The sequence below is a fragment of the Topomyia yanbarensis genome, chromosome 2 (assembly GCF_030247195.1).
Source record: "Topomyia yanbarensis strain Yona2022 chromosome 2, ASM3024719v1, whole genome shotgun sequence".
Classification (NCBI taxonomy): domain Eukaryota; kingdom Metazoa; phylum Arthropoda; class Insecta; order Diptera; family Culicidae; genus Topomyia; species Topomyia yanbarensis.
Window position 1 is genome coordinate 264,775,580 of NC_080671.1, and position 19,586 is coordinate 264,795,165.

At 37.7% G+C, this 19,586-nt stretch overlaps 1 protein-coding gene across 1 annotated transcript in view; it reads right to left on the bottom strand.

Annotated features, from left to right (window-relative positions):
* Window positions 1–6,611: 6,611 nt before the first annotated feature.
* LOC131683117 (calcineurin-binding protein cabin-1-like) overlaps window positions 6,612–19,586 on the bottom strand; it is a 340,658-nt gene continuing 327,683 nt past the window's right edge. The window contains exons 4-5 of the mRNA XM_058964931.1: window positions 6,871–7,119; window positions 6,612–6,805 (exon numbers count right to left, since the gene is read on the bottom strand). Of these exons, the coding sequence (XP_058820914.1) occupies window positions 6,638–6,805; window positions 6,871–7,119 (417 nt within the window). The 3' untranslated portion in view covers window positions 6,612–6,637. The remainder of the gene's footprint in view (window positions 6,806–6,870; window positions 7,120–19,586) is intronic.

Consider the following 19,586-nt stretch of genomic DNA (forward strand, 5'->3'; position numbering starts at 1 on the left):
TTTGGGAAATTGAGATACAACCAGGAGTTCCCAGCACTCCCCGGGGCACCAAAAATCCCAAGTGCTCCAATTTTACAGTCAGAAACTCACCCTAAAACGGGATTCCTTAAATTTTCTGACATTGTGGACTGGATATTCACAGCTTTCAACATTACCGATCCTATGAAAAGCTTGCTGGTTGCTATTCTACCAACAGTAAGAACATTTTTAAAACAGTTGACTGAGCAATGGCCCCTCCTTACAGCGATCGTATCCTTCGATGGCTAACTTATTAGACGGAATCAGGGATCTGATCACTGTTTTACAGTGGAACTGCAGAAGTATTATCCCCAAAATCGATTCATTAAAACACTTGCTAAATTACAATCATTGTGATGCATTTTCCCTATGTGAAACATGGCTAACTTCTAATATAAACCTCAACTTCCACGATTTTAACATTATCCGCTTGGATCGAGAAGACTCATATGGGGGGGTACTTTTAGGGATCAAAAAGTGCTACTCCTTCAATCGAATCAACCTCCCTTCGACGCCAGGCATTGAAGTTGTCGCTTGTCAAACAACAATCAAAGGCAAAGATCTTTGCATTGCTTCTATTTACATTCCTCCTAGGGCCATGATGGGATATCGAAGATTCTCCAACGTGATTGAACACCTTCCCTCGCCCCTCCTGCTTCTTGGAGACTTTAACTCTCACGGTACGGGGTGGGGCTGTCTATACGACGATAATCGATCTTCGACAATTCAAGACCTTTGTGACAACTTCAATATGACAATTCTGAACACAGGGGAAATGACACGGATCCCTAGACCACCTGCGCAAGCAAGTGCACTGGACATATCTTTATGCTCGACATCACTACGGTTAGATTGCAAGTGGAAGGTAATATCTGATCCCCACGGTAGTGACCACTTACCAATTGTAATTGCAATCACCACTGGTTCAAGACCATCGGCACCAATCAATGTTCCCTATGACCTCACACGAAACATTGATTGGAAGAGCTACGCTGCTGCGATATCCAAAACTATCGATTCAACACAGGTACTTCCCCCGGAGGAAGAATATAAGTTTTTGTCCAACTCGATTCTCGATAGCGCGATTCAAACTCAGACGAAACGAGTACCCGACGTGAACACCCAAAAACGTTCTCCCAACCCGTGGTGGGACAAAGAGTGCTCAAACGTGTACGCGGAGAAAGCTGCCGCGTATAAAACCTTCCGGAACGACGGGTTAGTTGCTAGTTATCGAGTGTACGCGATATTAGAAAAGCGAATGAAAAATTTAATGAAAGCTAAGAAACGCAGTTACTGGCGCCGGTTTGTCGACGGGTTAACAAGAGAAACATCGATGAGCACTCTTTGGGGCACGGCCCGACGTATGCGAAACCGAAACAGTACTAACGAGAGCGTGGAATATTCAAACCGTTGGATATTCGATTTCGCCAAGAAGGTTTGTCCGGATTCCGCCCCGGCACAGAAAATCTACCGCGCCGCGTCGCCTTACAATACCGCGAACGAAACACCGTTTACGATGGTGGAGTTCTCACTTGCTCTCTTATCATGTAACAATAACGCCCCGGGGCCAGACAGAATCAAATTCAACTTGTTGAAGAATCTGCCAGACTCTGCCAAAAGACGCTTGTTGAATTTATTTAATAGGTTTCTTGAGGGTAACATTGTCCCACATGACTGGAGACAGGTGAGGGTCATCGCCATCCAAAAACCAGGAAAACCAGCCTCCGACCACAATTCGTATCGTCCGATTGCAATGCTGTCCTGTATCCGGAAGTTATTCGAAAAAATGATCTTGTTTCGCCTCGATAATTGGGTCGAAACAAATGGCTTACTGTCAGATACACAATTTGGCTTCCGCAAAGGCAAAGGGACGAACGATTGCCTTGCGTTGCTTTCAACAGAAATTCAAATGGCATATGCTAACAAAGAGCAGATGGCATCAGTATTCTTGGATATTAAGGGGGCTTTCGATTCAGTTTCGATCAACATTCTTTATGAGAAGTTGCACCAGCATGGTCTTTCGCCAATTTTAAATAACTTTTTGCTAAACCTGTTGTCTGAAAAACAAATGCATTTCTCGCATGGCGATTTATCGACATCACGATTTAGCTACATGGGCCTTCCCCAGGGCTCATGTCTAAGCCCTCTCCTCTACAATTTTTACGTGAATGACATTGACGAATGTCTTGTCAATTCCTGCACGCTAAGGCAGCTTGCAGATGACGGTGTGGTCTCTATTACAGGTCCTAAAGCCGTCGACTTGCAAGGACCACTGCAAGATACCTTGGACAATTTGTCTGCTTGGGCTCTCCAGCTGGGTATCGAGTTCTCCACGGAGAAAACTGAGCTAGTCGTATTTTCTAGAAAGCGTGAACCAGCGCAACTACAGCTTCAATTAATGGATCAAACTATTGCTCAGGCTTCAACATTCAAATATCTCGGGGTATGGTTCGACTCTAAAGGTACCTGGGGATGTCACATTAGGTATCTGAAACAGAAGTGCCAACAAAGGATCAACTTTTTCCGTACAATAACTGGAACATGGTGGGGTGCCCATCCAGGAGACCTAATCAGGCTGTACCAAACAACGATATTATCAGTGTTGGAGTACGGATGTTTCTGCTTTCGCTCCGCTGCGAACATACATTTCATCAAACTGGAGCGAATCCAGTATCGTTGCTTGCGTATTGCCTTGGGTTGCATGCACTCGACCCATACGATGAGTCTCGAAGTGCTGACGGGCGTTCTTCCTCTGAAAAATCGATTTTGGGACCTCTCATATCGATTACTCATTCGATGCGATATTCTGAACCCATTGGTGATTGCAAATTGCGAAAGGCTTGTCGAGCTTAATTCTCAGACCCGATTCATGTCCTTGTACTTCGATTACATGGCACAGAACATCAATTCATCTACGTATAACGTCAACCGTGCTCATCTCTTAGATACTTCTGATCACACTGTATTTTTCGATACATCCATGAAGGAAGAGATTTGTGGAATTCCGGATCATATTCGCCCACAAGTGGTCCCAAATATTTTCTATAACAAATACCATCAAGTCGACTGCGCCAAAATGTTCTACACTGACGGATCAATTCTCAACGGGTCCACAGGCTTCGGTATCTTCAACGAAAATCTTGCTGCCTCATTCAAACTCAATGATCCTGCTTCAATTTACGTCGCAGAATTAGCTGCCATTCAGTATACTCTCGGGATCATTGACACCCTGCCCTCAGACCATTACTTCATCGTTTCGGATAGTCTTAGCTCCATTGCGGCCATCCGTGCGGCGAAGCCTGGAAAGCACTCACCGTATTTCCTGGGGAAAATACGGGAATATCTGAGTGCTTTATCTGAAAAATCTTACCAGATTACCTTGGTTTGGGTCCCGTCACATTGTTCTATTGCGGGCAATGAGAAGGCGGACTCTTTAGCCAAGGTGGGCGCATTAGAAGGCGACACTTTCGAAAGACCAATTTGCTTCAACGAATTTTTCAGTATCTCTCGTCAGAGGACGCTCGATAGTTGGCAAACCTCATGGAGCAATGGGCATCTGGGACGGTGGCTACATTCCATTATCCCGAAGGTATCAACGAATGCTTGGTTTAAGGGGTTGGATGTGAACCGGGACTTTATTCGTACGATGTCAAGGATCATGTCCAACCATTACTCGTTTGACGCGCATCTCCGTCGTATAGGGCTTGCTGAAAGTAATCATTGTGTTTGTGAGAACGGCTACCACGACATCGAGCATGTTGTTTGGCTGTGCGCAGAGTACTGTGTTGCCAGGTCCCAACTAATAGATTCCCTTCGGGCCCGAGGTAGATCACCCTATGTGCCAGTCCGGGACGTCCTGGCAAGCCGTGACCACCCCTATATTTTTCTCATCTATATCTTTTTGAAAACCATTGATGTCCAAGTTTAATACATTTTCCCCTCTCTCATTCACAGTAGAATCTCACCAACCTATCCCTGTATCTACAATATGGCATTGCTTCACGAGCCTTCGGTGCATACCCTTCTTGATAACCGTCTACCCAGAACATCATGACATACCTCACATGCAGATGATATAGAGAACATCATGACAGTATCAGAGTGCCAATAATTATCCGAAATATCGACCCTCCCCTGGCCCCTGCGATTACAGGCTGGAAACTACAACACTACAACAAAGTGTGCATATCCGCCACAATGATCAATCAGCAAACGACGATGTCAATTACACAATATGTATCCCACTTCCTACCTTTTTCCTTTACTTACATAAGAGGGGAGCAAGCCGCCCCTAAATACGGCTTTCCTTTCCCCCACTAACATGTGACATGTAATTAAAAAAAATGAATTATCGGCCTCGTTAAGCTAAAGCATTTGGGCCTAAATAAACGTATTTAAGATTAAAAAATAAAAAAAAAACAACCATGCCCAGTGGTTTCGAAAAATCTCTTACATTTTTCGAAGCTCCACTGCGGTATGCTGACCAGTGCTTTAACCGGCCACTGCAAACTCAATTATCACATGGCAACTATTCAGCGCGCTGAGTCTTTTTCATGTGATCTTTGTGAATCCGACTACGGAACCTCATATCATCTGATATGCAACTGTCCAGCGGTAGCGCAATTGCGATTTCGAGTCTTCAGCCGTCCTTATATAGACGAAACCATGTTTGGTCGACTGAAACTCAGAGACATACTAAAGTTTCTTATCTAATGTGGTAAAGAGCTTTAGGCTTATTCGCAGGCAAGTTGAACTACTTGTGAGTTTAACTTACCTGTTGTTTATTTTTGTTTTGTGCTGCTATTTTTCCCACCCTTCCAATTCTACTTCCCCACACCTCCTTGTCCTTTCCTTCCGCTCAGGAAATGATGAAAACACACGGCAAGGCACAAATCCCCGACTATGTACGGGGAACGTGCCATTTGAGCCAATATATTCTGATTCCTGATTCCAGTGAACCAGATCCAAAATAAAAGCCAGAGCCAAAAGGCCAGAGCCAACGGACCAGAACTAGAGCCGAAATCAAAGGGGGTCTCGCGTAGTTTCTAAATCTGATCGCGTAAGCTATACTACGATTAGAAACTCTGGAATTGACAAGACCGAAGCATCGAAATGGGAACACATGAATGAATGAGCAAGGGGGGGTCGGACCCCTAGAATGACGAGGGTGAATGATACACAAGGAAACCGACGCAGGTATGCATGATAAACGAATGAGGTATGAGCGAGTGCTAAAATTTCAGATAGGACGAAAAGGTTGACAAACAAGGACTAACCAAGTAAGGGCAAAAGGGGTGAAGAACAGGAATACGAGAAAATACGAAGGGAATAATCATTAGGAGATCGTAGCAGTGAAAACAAGGGAAAAAGTTGCATAATTAAAGAAAAGTGTTAATGGACACTATAATATATGTGACGAAAACGTCAGAAAAGGAAAATTATAGACGTGGGATCAGAAGATTTTTATTAAACAATTTATAAAGCGAACACGCTCAGAAGATTACATTTTACCAAAGAGGTGTGACATGAATCCGTCCAAGTACTGGTTAAAATATAAATATAAAAAATACAGGTAAACAAATGGCGAGAAAACGCCCAGATGGGCAATATTTTATGAAAAGGGCAAACATGCCAAAACAAGAAAGTTATCAACAAGTTGCAGTAGAGACAGACACTGCAGAAGAATTTCATTTTAAAGGAAACAGGCGCGCGTGCGAAAGTCTTTAGTCAGTTCATAGTGGTTAGGAGTTCGTGACCCGCGCACCACGCGAAGTGTCAGTCAGTCGCAGATCACATTACCGTAAAGCAAATATAGTGATTACGGTACTCATGATTCTGAACTAAAGAATATTGTAACAAGTGGGCATTTAAAGTAAACTGTGGAAAATAAAGCATCTTCATGTGGTTCATTCAGCTTCAAGCAGTCGTGTGAAATACTATGCGTGTGAAATACTATAAACAAATAAAACTATTCACAACTTTTCATGTTCTAAAGTAGGTAAAATCTTCTAGAACACAGCTACATAGCAGGGCTTCTAAAAATAAGTTTGGTCGCTGAGGTTTTTTTTTTATTTTCCGGGAAATAGTATTCCGCAAAATGGTTTTCCAGGAAATGATACATTCCGGGAAACGGTTTTCCGGGAAATGATACATTCCGGGAAACGATATTCCGGGTACATTCCGGAAAATAGTTTTCCGGGAAATGGTATTCCGGGGAACCATTTGAAACTAGTTTTATTAAAATCGGTTCAGCCATTGCTGAGATAATTACACGACATTAGTGTACATACATACATACACACGTACACACACATACATACAGACATTGTCGAGCTGACCCGATTCTTTTGAAGAAATTTAAAAATGTAGGTTAGACATTGTGTGCATGCTGTTAGTGCGGTCCAATTTTTTTTTACGGATTTTCGATCTATCACCTGTTTGTCTGTCTGTATTAACCAGTTCAAAGCTATGTTATTTAATTTGAATAATTTCGCTCCCAGCATACACTGCCGTGATCCGCATAACAGTCCCATTTGCTATGGGTTTCTTATGCAGGTGGGACTGTTATGCGTATCACGGCAGTGCATTTGTGTTCCTATGATATAGATATCTTTAAAACTTACTTGTCGGCATCCGGTGTACGGTATAGTTGAATGGCCAAATCAAGGAGTGTTTCATGATCATTGATTTGTTTCAATGTAAGCAACAGAATAATGACACTTTTTGAAAGATGTGACGCAAAACTTCCCGGTCTATCAATATCCGATGACGGTATTCGCCATATACCCTATTATATTCGAAAATTAGTAATGCATTTCATAATATTTTCAACATTTAATGGGGTTAACTCACATTGAAAAAATTGTTATTTCTTTTCTCCGTAAACAGTCCAGCTATTTCATTTCCTAAGGTAGTTTTATATGAACCCAACATCAACTCACGACACCGGTCAAGTGAATTGGTTGCGCCGGGCGCATGCATGTAATGATATGCGAGACGATAAATTGATTTGTAATGTTCTGGAAACCTTGTAATGCATTCTTCTAAATTTTTAATGCAATCTTCAAAAATGGCATCTCTTTCGTCGATAGATATGGTTGCCTAAAAAACAGAAATTAGTTGTAATAAACATACATTCCTCACCGTTATTGAACAAAATAGATGTCCATAAAGTTGGAAGAGCAAAATCAGCAGAACATGATTATGAATATTCTATAATTTAGTGCTAATTAAATGCAAATTAAATATACAACAATTGAAAAATTTAATGTTTTTTTGGATTTTGTTTTATTACATGTTCTGCTGGCTTAACATAAAGTTAGCAGAGCAACGATGTAAAAGTCATTGTAAAACCTACTAAAGCACATTGATTTATTTAAATAATTAAATGCTAATTAAATGTACTTGTAAAAAATTGTTTTTTACAAGAAATCACTTGTTCTGCTAACTTAACATAAAGTTGGCAGAACAACGATGTAAAAGTCATTGTAAAACCTACTAAAGCACATTGATTTATTTGAATAATTAAATGCTAATTAAATGCACTTTTAAAAAGATGGGTGGGTAATGTCTAGGACATAACCGGAGTGTCGTGACTACTCGTTTGACTTGTAATTCAAATCGAATGATACTCAATGAAATATGTGGGAATGTTTCAAGTTATTCTTTATAATAATTATGATGGTTCTGAAAAGAACCTTTGTTGTTGGCGTTTGCGTTGATAGGGGATGCGCTGGATTCTAAGCTCGTTGAGACATTCATTCATGAAATGAACAATTTTCTTGCTTTGAAATATCAATGTTAAAATCTCTCGAAACAACCATCGGAATCTTTTCCGTACAGAAATGAACACGCTTAGCGAAAAACTAGGGGCGGGTAATGTCCGGGACATAACCGCGATGCTCATATTCTTAAAATTCTGCTTGTATCTCTTTCAAATGGCTAAATTTTGCGCATTAAGTTCGATTCACCGGGCTCAGCGAAATTTTCCTGGGGATCCCGTTCGTTAGTATATTCAGCAAAACAATTTTATTACCGAGTTCTCCGCGTTGAATACAGGTCAATAATTTCATATAATGATTTCAACATGCAGACAATGTACATGTATGACAGGTGGGAGTGTTCTGAAATGGTTTTAGTGGAGGTAACAACATAAAATCATGTATTGGACATTTTACAATGATTCTCCTTAACCCTGCAAAACCACGTGGTTGGCAGCAGAGGGTTAAGTTGTTTGGAAGAGATGACAGTTAATATATGATAACTAAAAATATAAAATTGTTCTATAAATTGCAGTTATTGCCGCGTTGACCTGAAAATTTGTCATTTCATTCATAAAGGAACAATCATTGAAATTATGTCAATTTATGCTGTGCAAGATTTGAAATAACTTCGAAGTGTGGTCACGACACCCCTGTTATGTCATATACATTACCAACCCATCTTTTTCCATTTTGCATTCGTCCTAATAAGGACGGTTTGTGGATAACTATGTTGATACAAGACGGGAATCTTTTAAAACAATTCAAACCTTGCAGACGATTGTATTTACTGCGTACATCCATACGATCTTTCCCCTTTCGCAGCTCACACCGAATGAGCACACTTTTCATCAAGCTGTTCCTATTTATTGACTTTACAATGCAGATGGAAGGACGTCCTTTTGTTCGATAAATGAAAATATTTTCATCATTCGTTTTGGTGTAGCTTTCGCTTAGTGGCAGAGTTGGCACATTCACTGATTTTCTTGGAAGGATTTGCAAAAACCTTCGGGTTTGTAGTTTAGAAAAACATTTTCTGATTCACTGATAAAAGTACAGAATTACCAAGCGCAAACTTAATACTAGTTAATAAAAGAAACTTTCTAATTAAATTCTTTTTCCAATTTGCCTTCGTCCTAATAAGGACGGTTTGTGGATAACTGTGTTGATACAAGACGGGAATCTTTTAAAACAATTCAAACCTTGCCGACGATTGTTTTTACTGCGTACATCCGTACGATCTTTCCCCTTTCGCAGCTCACACCGAATGAGCACGGTTTTCATCATGGTGTTCCTATTTATTGACTTTACAATGCAGATGGAAGGACGTCCTTTTGTTCGATAAATGAAAATATTTTCATCATTCGTTTTGGTGTAGCTTTCGCTTAGTGGCAGAGTTGCCACATTCACTGATTTTCTTGGAAGGATTTGCAAAAACCTTCGGGTTTGTAGATTAGAAAAACATTTTCTGATTCACTGGTAAAAGTACAGAATTACCAAGCGCAAACTTAATACTAGTTAATAAAAGAAACTTTCTAATTAAATTCTTTTTCCATTTTACCTTCGTCCTAATAAGGACGGTTTGTGGATAACTATGTTGATACAAGACGGGAATCTTTTAAAACAATTCAAACCTTGCAGACGATTGTTTTTACTGCGTACATCCATACGATCTTTCCCCTTTCGCAGCTCACACCGAATGAGCACACTTTTCATCAAGCTGTTCCTCTTTATTGGCTTTACAATGCAGATGGAAGGACGTCCTTTTGTTCGATAAATGAAAATATTTTCATCATTCGTTTTGGTGTAGCTTTCGCTTAGTGGCAGAGTTGGCACATTCACTGATTTTCTTGGAAGGATTTGTAAAAACCTTCGGGTTTGTAAATTAGAAAAACATTTTCTTATGATTCACTGGTAAAAGTACAGAATTACCAAGCGCAAACTTAATACCAGTTAATAAAAGAAACTTTCTAATTAAATTCTTTTTCCATTTTGTATTCGTCCTAATAAGGACGGTTTGTAGATAACTATGTTGATACAAGACGGGAATCTTTTAAAACAATTCAAACCTTGCCGACGATTGTTTTTACTGCGTACATCCATACGATCTTTCCCCTTTCGCAGCTCACACCGAATGAGTACGCTTTGCAGCCTTCGATGTTTTGGTGGCATTTTTAGTGGCAGTTACTACCGCCTTTTCAGTGACTGCGTTTCTTAGCCTTTGGCTTTTTGGACTTCTGCCACCACCTCCACCAACGTTTTTCTTCTTCTCTCCGATGGTAGCTGATTTGATTGGTCGTCCGATGCAGCTTCTCACGACCACGCACGTCTGTTATGCACTGCATCTTACACACGTCTGGCTTTGAGAAACGCTGCGACACCCCTATTTATAGGTTTTATCATTAATGTTGATTTCATTTAAAGTAGTTTTCGAACTATTTAAACAAATTTTATATAGCAAAGAACGTATCGGTAGCAAGCATTGAACGTTTTCCTTCCGATTAATGAAACAAGATTGGCAATCCGTTTTGCAGAAGAAAAGTTAATAAGGTTCAAAATGTACGTAACGCTTTCGCTAATATGCACTACTATCGCTTTCTTGCTCGTTCTCGTGGCGTGCATGAGCCTTTCCTTTCCGTCCGACTTCTAATGGCTTAACCAAAGCTAATATCCCGGCTTTCTCCCACCAACTGCTCTCGTCAAGCAACCCAATACGAATAATCATAGGAACAAACATGTAGTGGACCTATATATAAACTTTTCATTATTTTATTGTTCGGTTGGTCTACCAAAGTGACGGCTGTGTGCGGGATGGGCTGAAAATTTTCACTTTTCCGAGTCGTTTTCGAAAGATTTTTCAAAACACTATTTTTCCGTTGATAATGAATATCCTACATATTCCAAAATTTAATACAACATTGGTACAAATATTTTCGACAAAATGCCGAAGAAATTGATTAAATCCATTCAGTACAACAAAAGATATAAGCGTTCAAAATCTTACATCATTTTTCTTCCGAAATTTTGAAAAGGGGCCCCTATATTGAAAGGTAAGTCGTTAGTCACGACAAAAATTGTTTTTTACAAGAAATCACCTGTTCTGCTAACTTAACATAAAGTTAGCAGAACAACGATGTAAAAGTCATTGTAAAACCTACTAAAACACATTGATTTATTTGAATAATTAAATGCTAATTAAATACACTTTAAGAAATCACTTGTTCTGCTGACTTGACAAAAAGTTAGCAGAACAAAGATGTAAAAGTCTACTAAAGTACATTTAATGATTTTAATAGTTAAACACTATTTAAATGCACTTGTAGAAAATTGTTTATATTTTTTTAAAGAAACAATTTGTTCTGATGGGTTAACAGCAAGCAGAAAAATAGTGTAAGTCATTGTAAAATCTATGAATATTTAATAATATGAGTAATTAAATGCTAATTAAATTCACTTGTAGAAAATTGTTTGCAACTGTTTTTATGATATCACTTGTTCTGCTGGGTTAACATCCAGCAAAACAATGATGTAAAAGTCATTGTTAAATCTGTTAAAGTACATTTAATGATTTAAGTAATTAAATGCTAATTAAATGTTAATTAAATGCACTCGCATGCGAAAAAATATTCGCTATTTTTTAAGAAATTACTTGTTCTGCTGGGTAAACATCAAGCAGAGCAATGATGTAAAAGTGATTTTAAAATATACTAAAGCACATTTAGTGATTTGAATAATTAATTGCTAATTAAGTGCAGTTGTAAAAAAATATTTACAATTTTATTAACACGCTCACGAATATTCCTCCAAAATAGTCGGTACTATATTTTTAAATCGCTATATCTCAGTGACCAATTTGGACAATTTTGGAATCTACAAATTTTTTAAACTCAAGATTATTAAAGAATTATTGGAATTGAATTTTCAACGATTTTGAGCAAGTACTACAAAAAACACACAAATTTGTGTGAAGAGATTAAAATCTAGCGTGATGACCCATACATATTATTTGTTTCAATTTTTTGTACAGTAAGATTCCGTTATTGGCATGCTCCCATTTTGGCACACTCCGATTTTGGAAATAAATGGGATCCGTTTTTGGCAACATTCTTGTTGTACATAATAAGTCTTTTAAAAATGCGCAATAATTTTTTTTTGTATCAATTGACATCACATTTGACTTTATTTCCAAACATGGGAGTCATATTAACCCTAAAAGGCGCAAATCATTTTTTCAAATTTTGTTAAAATTCTCTCATAGTTTCAATAATTTTTAGATGCTTTTTGCAATGTTGTTATAATACAGCGTTATGCATTTATGCATATTTTACACTATACGTGTCGTATTTAATGATTACAATAAGTAGGGTAAGGTGGGGCAAATCCGACCTAGTAAATGGTTTTGGCTGTAAAATGCTCATTTTATATCGGATCAAGTCGTTTCATATACCAGATTAAAGGTTAGACTCCTGTGCAATTTTCTGTATAAAGCATTTTATTTGGATTTTGGGACTATCTTGAGATACAAGCGTTTTACAAAAATGTTCATTTTTGCTGTTTTCAAAAATGGTGGGGTAAACCCGACCCCCTATGTTTTTGTTTTATTTAGGGCATATATTACTCAAATTTTATGGTTTTTTAATGATAAATCAATGAATGTTGTGTTATTGAATTGTAACATGAAGAAAATGGAGTTCAATGTCAATCTTGGAATGCTACAATCACGAGCAGTAGCACGTAATGATATTCCCATTTGCATCGGAGCAATTGCTCGACGAATACTATAATCATCACGTTTTTGTGTCTTCCGTTTGTAATTATGAACCATTTTGCATAAAAATACTAAATAATAGCAATAAAAATATATTTCAATTTGATGAATAAAAATTTTTTTAGCAAAAAAGCGGTCGGATTTACCCCAATATTTAGAGGTCGGATTTGCCCCACCGCGTCATTTTTCAAAACGATGCAATTAAAAAAATATGAAAAAGCTTGAACTAAATTCATCTATGCACTTTGTAGGATTTAAATCAAAGAATTTAAATCCACTTACGTTTATTATACAATCACTTTAACAATCAGAAATATCCTGTAGTCAATGACGCACAAAAGTCAAATCAAAAGTTGTAAAAACACACTTTTTGTCGTATGAGCATCTCAATGTAGACTAATAAAATGCTCTCATACCACCATTATGATTATTTTCGATGCTCTACACGACAACATTGATATTAGTTCGCGTAGTGCTTTTGATTTTCGGTAACAGAGAGGGGTCAGGTTTACCCAACGGTCGGATTTGCCCCACCTTACCCTATAGAAATGTAACTGTAAATGTAATATAACTGATATAACTGATAACAGTGTAACTAGTGTCTGACGGAATCAATTTTTATAGTAAACCCCAGAGCCTATGCACTTTAAGGAACAAGTACCGAGGAATACGCTACAGTGCATAATAATACTATAAAACTTTCAATAGCACCTTAGTAATATTGCGAGCCTCTTTCTCTTTCGATTATTACGTCACTACAAAACTTGACACTAAATTTTCAGTACATATCGAAAGCTGACCATAGTGCGTCCTAATACTGTATTTAGGAATACAAAACTGATAGCTCCTAAATAGTTTGTTTTAATTTTATGATGTCTTTGGCGAATTTGTTAGTTTTTTTGGCGCTTTTTCAAAATTAATGGCATTAGGGTGGTCCTTGTGGTTAGGGTGTTCAAAGTATCGACTGTTTAGACGTGTAAAGTTTACCTGCGCAATGCCCTACAATATTAGAACACAAATAGATTGAAGCAAGTTTGCTGAATAAACAAGGCTATGTCTAATGGTTAATTTGCCATGATTTTATTTAAAGATTTGAGGTAGGGTGGCTCTTGAAAATCGTGTTGCTTATATTTTTTTTGATGTGTTAATTTTTCGTAAACGCATTGTTCTAGAACTTTCATCGGAACACATTTTTACCGTAACACTGATGTTTCAATTCCTTTTGTTTGGGCAGTTGCAAGTGATTTTTAAAACAAAAATGGTTTTCTTCAAATCTAAATATCTTCAGGCATTGCAATTCGATTTTCAATTTATCAATTCAATTTGAAAGATCAACGATTAGTTAGCAAAGAGAATTAATAAATTTATTTATTTTTTAAATGAGCAGTTTTTGAAACAAAATTGTTCATTAATTTTCAGAAAGAAGAGATAACAGCCCCAGTAGCGACATCAACACTACCATGCAGCGAATTGTTCGAGTTTTGATGTCCAGTGGGCCGAATAAAAGCGATTCGAATTAAATGATATGTTACACCTCCGTAATGAGGGGTATTGCACTAGAGAAGTGAGCGAAGGTTGTGAGAATTTTACTGGATGACGCACAGTGTAGCAAAACACAAAACCACAGTATAGGTTGAATAGAGTCTTCTCAAAATATTAAGTCTTGAGGACCAAAGATAGATTTTTTACAGTACTTCAAAGGTGAAACAGATGATAAATTCTGGAAAAAAAACTGCGCTCAAACCTATGTTATTCAAATAAATATATCATTTTAGTTAAGATTCCGATTTTATTAGTAAGGTTATTCGGGGATTTATAATTTCCATTCGATTTAATCGATACAAGGCTTTCTTCTCACTCATTTTTTTTTTCAAAATAGTTAGGAAAGATAGCTTGTAGTTCATGACTCTTGAAAATTAGTGTATTTTTCGAGCTCACGCAACTATCATGTAAACAAACCACCGAGAATTGTCAAGCGAAGTTAACAAGGCTCATTTTGTAGGTTTATGTCGGTCGGTGTAAAACCTAATATCCGAACCTGAATGCGCTGTTTGGGAGAACGAATGACGAGGAGAACGAACCAATCATTTCATTGATCGCGACGGCCATGAATTAAATTTCGTTTCTCTTTCAACGCAGGGATGTCAATTTTTTAAGCTCTGGAAATGTTACATATTGTGGCATATGGGGAAGGGAATAAGCTAGAACTTTACACAATATGGTTTCACTGAAAACAATTTTTAAAGAATGGAGAGGAAGGAATAAATAAATTTGTGACATTTTGTTACATAGGGGGACGAAAGAGTCCACTGATAATATAAATTCGTAAATATAATGAAATCGATCATGCAATGCACGAATTCATTCGTCGTTTTCTGCAACGAAGAATTTTCGTGCATTGTAAATATTAGGTTTCGTTCATTTCATGAACAAGAATGGCCGCTTGGTGAAGGAAAGCTTTCGTAAATTTTACATATTTAATATACACTGCACGAATGTTATCGTTGATAACAACATTATTTTTCGTGAATGAAACGAAATAATTTGTTTATTTTAATACACGTTTGTGTATATTACGAACCATTTCGTTGGTCGCACCAATTCATTTCGTTTATTTTAGAAAAGTTTTCAGTCGGATCGATGTTTGACAACATCGATTTTTTTTAAATTTCAAAAAATCGATGTGGCCAAATCGATTTTATTGTAGTACGAAGAAATGACCGCTTGATGAACGAAAGTTTTCGTAAATTTTACTTATTTAGTTTGCATTGCACGAATGTTATCGTTGATAACGACATCATTTTTCGTGAATGAAACGAAATGTTTCGTTTATTTTAATAAACGTTTATGTATATTACGAGCGATTTCATTGCTCACACGAATTTATTTCGTTCATCTTAGTAAAGTTTTCGTATTTATTAGCATTTTATTTTTTCAATCGATATTTTAGGATCGATGTTTGACAACAACGATTTTTCAACTAACTAAAAGGATCGATCTAGCAAAATCGATTTTATTTCAACCTGCTCACCTCTATTGAGGACTAGAAATTGTGGTGTGAAGTAATGGCCGCTTAATGAACGAAAGTTTCCGTTAATTTTACATATTTGGTGTACATTGCAGGAATGTTATCATTGATAACGACATTATTTTTCTTGAATGAAACGAAATGATTCGTTTATCTCAATAAATGATGAACGATTTCGATGGTTCGATGGCCGCACGAATTCATTTCGTTTATCTTAGAAAATTTTTCGTATTTATTAGCCTCTTATTGTTTTCAGTCGATCTTTTGGGATCGATGTTTGACAACATCGATTTTTTTTTATTTAAGAAAATCGATGTTGTCAAATCGATTTTATTGTGATACGAAGAAATGGACGCTTGATGAACGAAAGTTTTCGTAAATTTTACTTATTTAGTGTACATTGCACGAATATTATCGTTGATAACAACCTTGTTTTGGTGAATGAAACGAAATGTTTCGTTTATTTTAATAAACGTTTATGTACATTACGAACGATTTCGTTGGTCGCACGAATTCACTTCGTTCATCTTAGAAAAGTTTTCGTGTTTATTCGCATACCTTTTTCATTCGATTTTTTAGGATCGATGTATAACAGAGGCAACAACGATTTTTTAACTAACTAAAAGGATCGATCTGGCCAAATCGATTTTATTTCAACCTGCTCACCTCTATTGAGGACTAGAAACTAGACTTATTCATACAAAACCAATGAGCATTCGCGATGGCTCAACTGAATCAGTACTGCTCCAGTTTCTGGATTAACTGGAAGAAAAAGAGGTTCAGAAAATCTTCCTGAAACCGGCAGACACGGATACGGCTACTGAATAGTCAGACCGAGATCGTTGTGATGATCAACAATTATCTGACATATAGCAACAATGACTCCATATTCTACCTCTATTGAAGCTCTTTTGATGTTGACGGTTTGACGAATGGTGCTCGTAAATATTTTAAAGATATTCGTATATATCAGCGAACAATTCGTTCGCCGAACGAAGCTGTTTCGTAATAAGCCAACGAAAGTCGTTTCGTGGTTTTCACGAAAAACTCGTAATAAAAAATAAAAGTGTTTCAATAGAACTACGAACGATTCATAATATGTACGAAAAATTCGTATATATTATGAAAACTTTCCGTACGAAACTAATTCCTAGCGATTTACGAATATATTCTATCAGTGTCATAATATAGAAATAAGCATACTGTGCTGTGGAGTTTTTATCGGCACAAGATTTTTCACGGGTACACTTTTGGTTCTTACTTAACGATCCCTTTGAAAAAACTACAGTGAGATGATGAGCGCACAGAGTGAAAAGGGGATCTTCAGAATAGGTAAGCTTTAGTTGAACTGTAAGTTAGTGATGTGAGTCTGAATTTTAGGAAATTTGGAGTGTTTGATACTGTGTAGAATACCTGCGTAAGTGGCACTGAGACGATCTACATCTGTTCGGTGATTTACCTTGTTGGGTGTGTTAACTATATGACACATCTCCAGCACTGGTAACGTTGATGAGTGATAGGTTCTGTCAATAATTTTGGTTGCGGTCAAGTCAAAATCGTGTTGGTGTTGGATGCTGTGAAGAATGACAGCTGTTTTTACTCCAAATTCGATCATAACGATATCTGTGTTGGTTTTTCCTGCTTCGATCAATTTATTATATTTTGTAATATTGGTCGGGTGCCCGCTAAGTCTTGTTTTTAGTTGATTTTTCATCATACCAATATATATCATCTCACACACACCACATGGGATGCTGTAAATAACATTGCAACATAGTGAGGGATCAATGGGATCTTTAATGTTGTTTAGCAACATTGAAGATGGTTTGATTGTTTTTGGGGTAATTTTGACGTTAGGATAGTTTGTTTTTAGGTTTCGAAGGAGTGTGTTGGTCAGCATCGGGATGTATGGTAGGGACCGGTACGTTGTTTCGTCTGTTTTGGCGGTTTGTTTTGTATCCAGTGAGCTCTCGGATGATAATTGTGGAACGGTTTTTTGGCTAAGCAATCTGTTTATAAGTGATGTTGGATAGTCGATCTGGCGCAAAATTAAATTATTCTGTTCGGCAAACGATTGGTTGGTTATGAAGTTGGAGGCGACGTTGATTTTCATGTGCATCGGGTGTAAGGAAAAAAATAGTTAAATAATCGGCCAGATGCGATAGATTTTGAATACCATTGTGTGTTTAGCGATTGATCTGAATTGCGAATCACTGTTGTGTCTAGGAATGGGAGCTGATTTCTTTGTTCTTCCTCTTTTACAAACTGAATGTGTGGGTTGTAGCCATTGAACATTTCTAGGGTCTCATCTATCTTGTCCTTCGGAAGGGCTAATAGCAGCTCATCAACGTATTTTCGTAGGACAGGAATTTCGAAAGGAAGCTCGCGGGTGATTGTTTTTAGCAAATTTTCCATGATGATGTCTGCAAGGATAGGCGAAAGAGGGCTGCCCATGACGGTGCCGAAGGTTTGCTTATAGAATTTTTCTCGAAAGCAGAAATAACCGTTGTTGAGGTAAAATTCTACTAGTTCGAAAAAGAGATCCAGGTTGATGTTGGTTTCTGTGCGAATATTTTCCCACTCCATTATAATATCGTGAAGGATTAGATCGTTGGGTATGTTGGTGAAGAGGGACACGACGTCGAAGGATACTAGTACGTAGTCCATGGGGAGTGTAACTTGGTTGATTTCTTCGGCGAATTGGAAACTGCGTATTGCTCTTTGAAGAATGTTGGCAATGTATTTAGAGAGATTGTATGTCGGGGCTGTTATGTTTGGTGCTACCGGGCGGAGCGGTAAAGCTGGTTTATGAGCCTTGGGCTGTCCATAAATCCGTGGGCAGATGGATGTGTATGGTTTCAGATAATTGGCTGTACTTTTGTATGTGAGTTTGAGATTGAGAAGGCGATCCACAAATGAGTTGTTTAGGCGTTGAAAGCAAGCTGTTTGGATTTCTAGGTAGCACTTTGTAAGTTGAATCATCAAGAAGTGACAGCATCTTCGTATCGTAATATTTCGTTTCCATTATCACCGTTCTTTTTCCTTTATCAAACTTTAGGATGCATATATCTGGGTTGTTGGTTAAGAATTGTTTTGTGACTTTGACAGCTTTCTGACAGAAAACTGTGACGCAATCTTTCTGTTGGTTTTATAGTGATCGTGAAAGATAATTTTGAATATGATTTGCTACTAGACATCTTTTCTTGATGAATTTGTTGGGAGAAGTCCGTAGAATGTTCTCGATGTTTGCGATGAGGTGGTATGTCGGAATTTGGTTTGGAAACACAGGAAGGGAGAAGTTTGGTCCAAAGCTCAACAGAGCCATCATTTCTGAGGGTACGGATTTGGTGGTAGTGTTAAGTAAAGCCCTCTGGTTAGTTGTTGGTGTATGTTGATTGTTGCCTGCTGATTTGGTTATTATTCTTTCGATTTTTGCGGTTGTTCTGCGTATTTGAATTTGGGATTTACTGAGGAATGATTGGTTTTGGGTTGTTACGAAACGTTGTATTATGTCGTCGTTGATGCTATTTTTCGATATCGTGTTTGATCCAATCCAACTCTCGTTTTAGTGTTTTTTATTCGATGGAATGTGTGTTGTATTTCCACGTTTAACAAAGCCTTCTTAGTCCTTTCGACTATACCCTGTAGTTTTCGTATGGACTGACTACGTTCTTCGAGGAGTTTGTGGATGCCTCTAATATAGTTCAAGATATGCGCAGGAAAATTCCCCTTCTTCTGCATTGTATCAAGAAATCTTTTCTTGTTGTCATATTGCATAGTTTTGTGTTCTGTGTTCTGGAAATGCATTAAAAAAATCCAAATTTATAAGAGGGTTGCAACCCTTTTATTTATTCACCAACTTAAACCATGAAACTTGAATATATTTTGGTATTTGAAGATATTAAGAAATGGGGAGTGGGCGTAGCGTATTGGTAAATCAATTGCCTTGTACGCAGCGCACCTGGGTTCGAGTCCCGACCCCGCACATAGAGTTAGAAATTTTTCCTAAGAG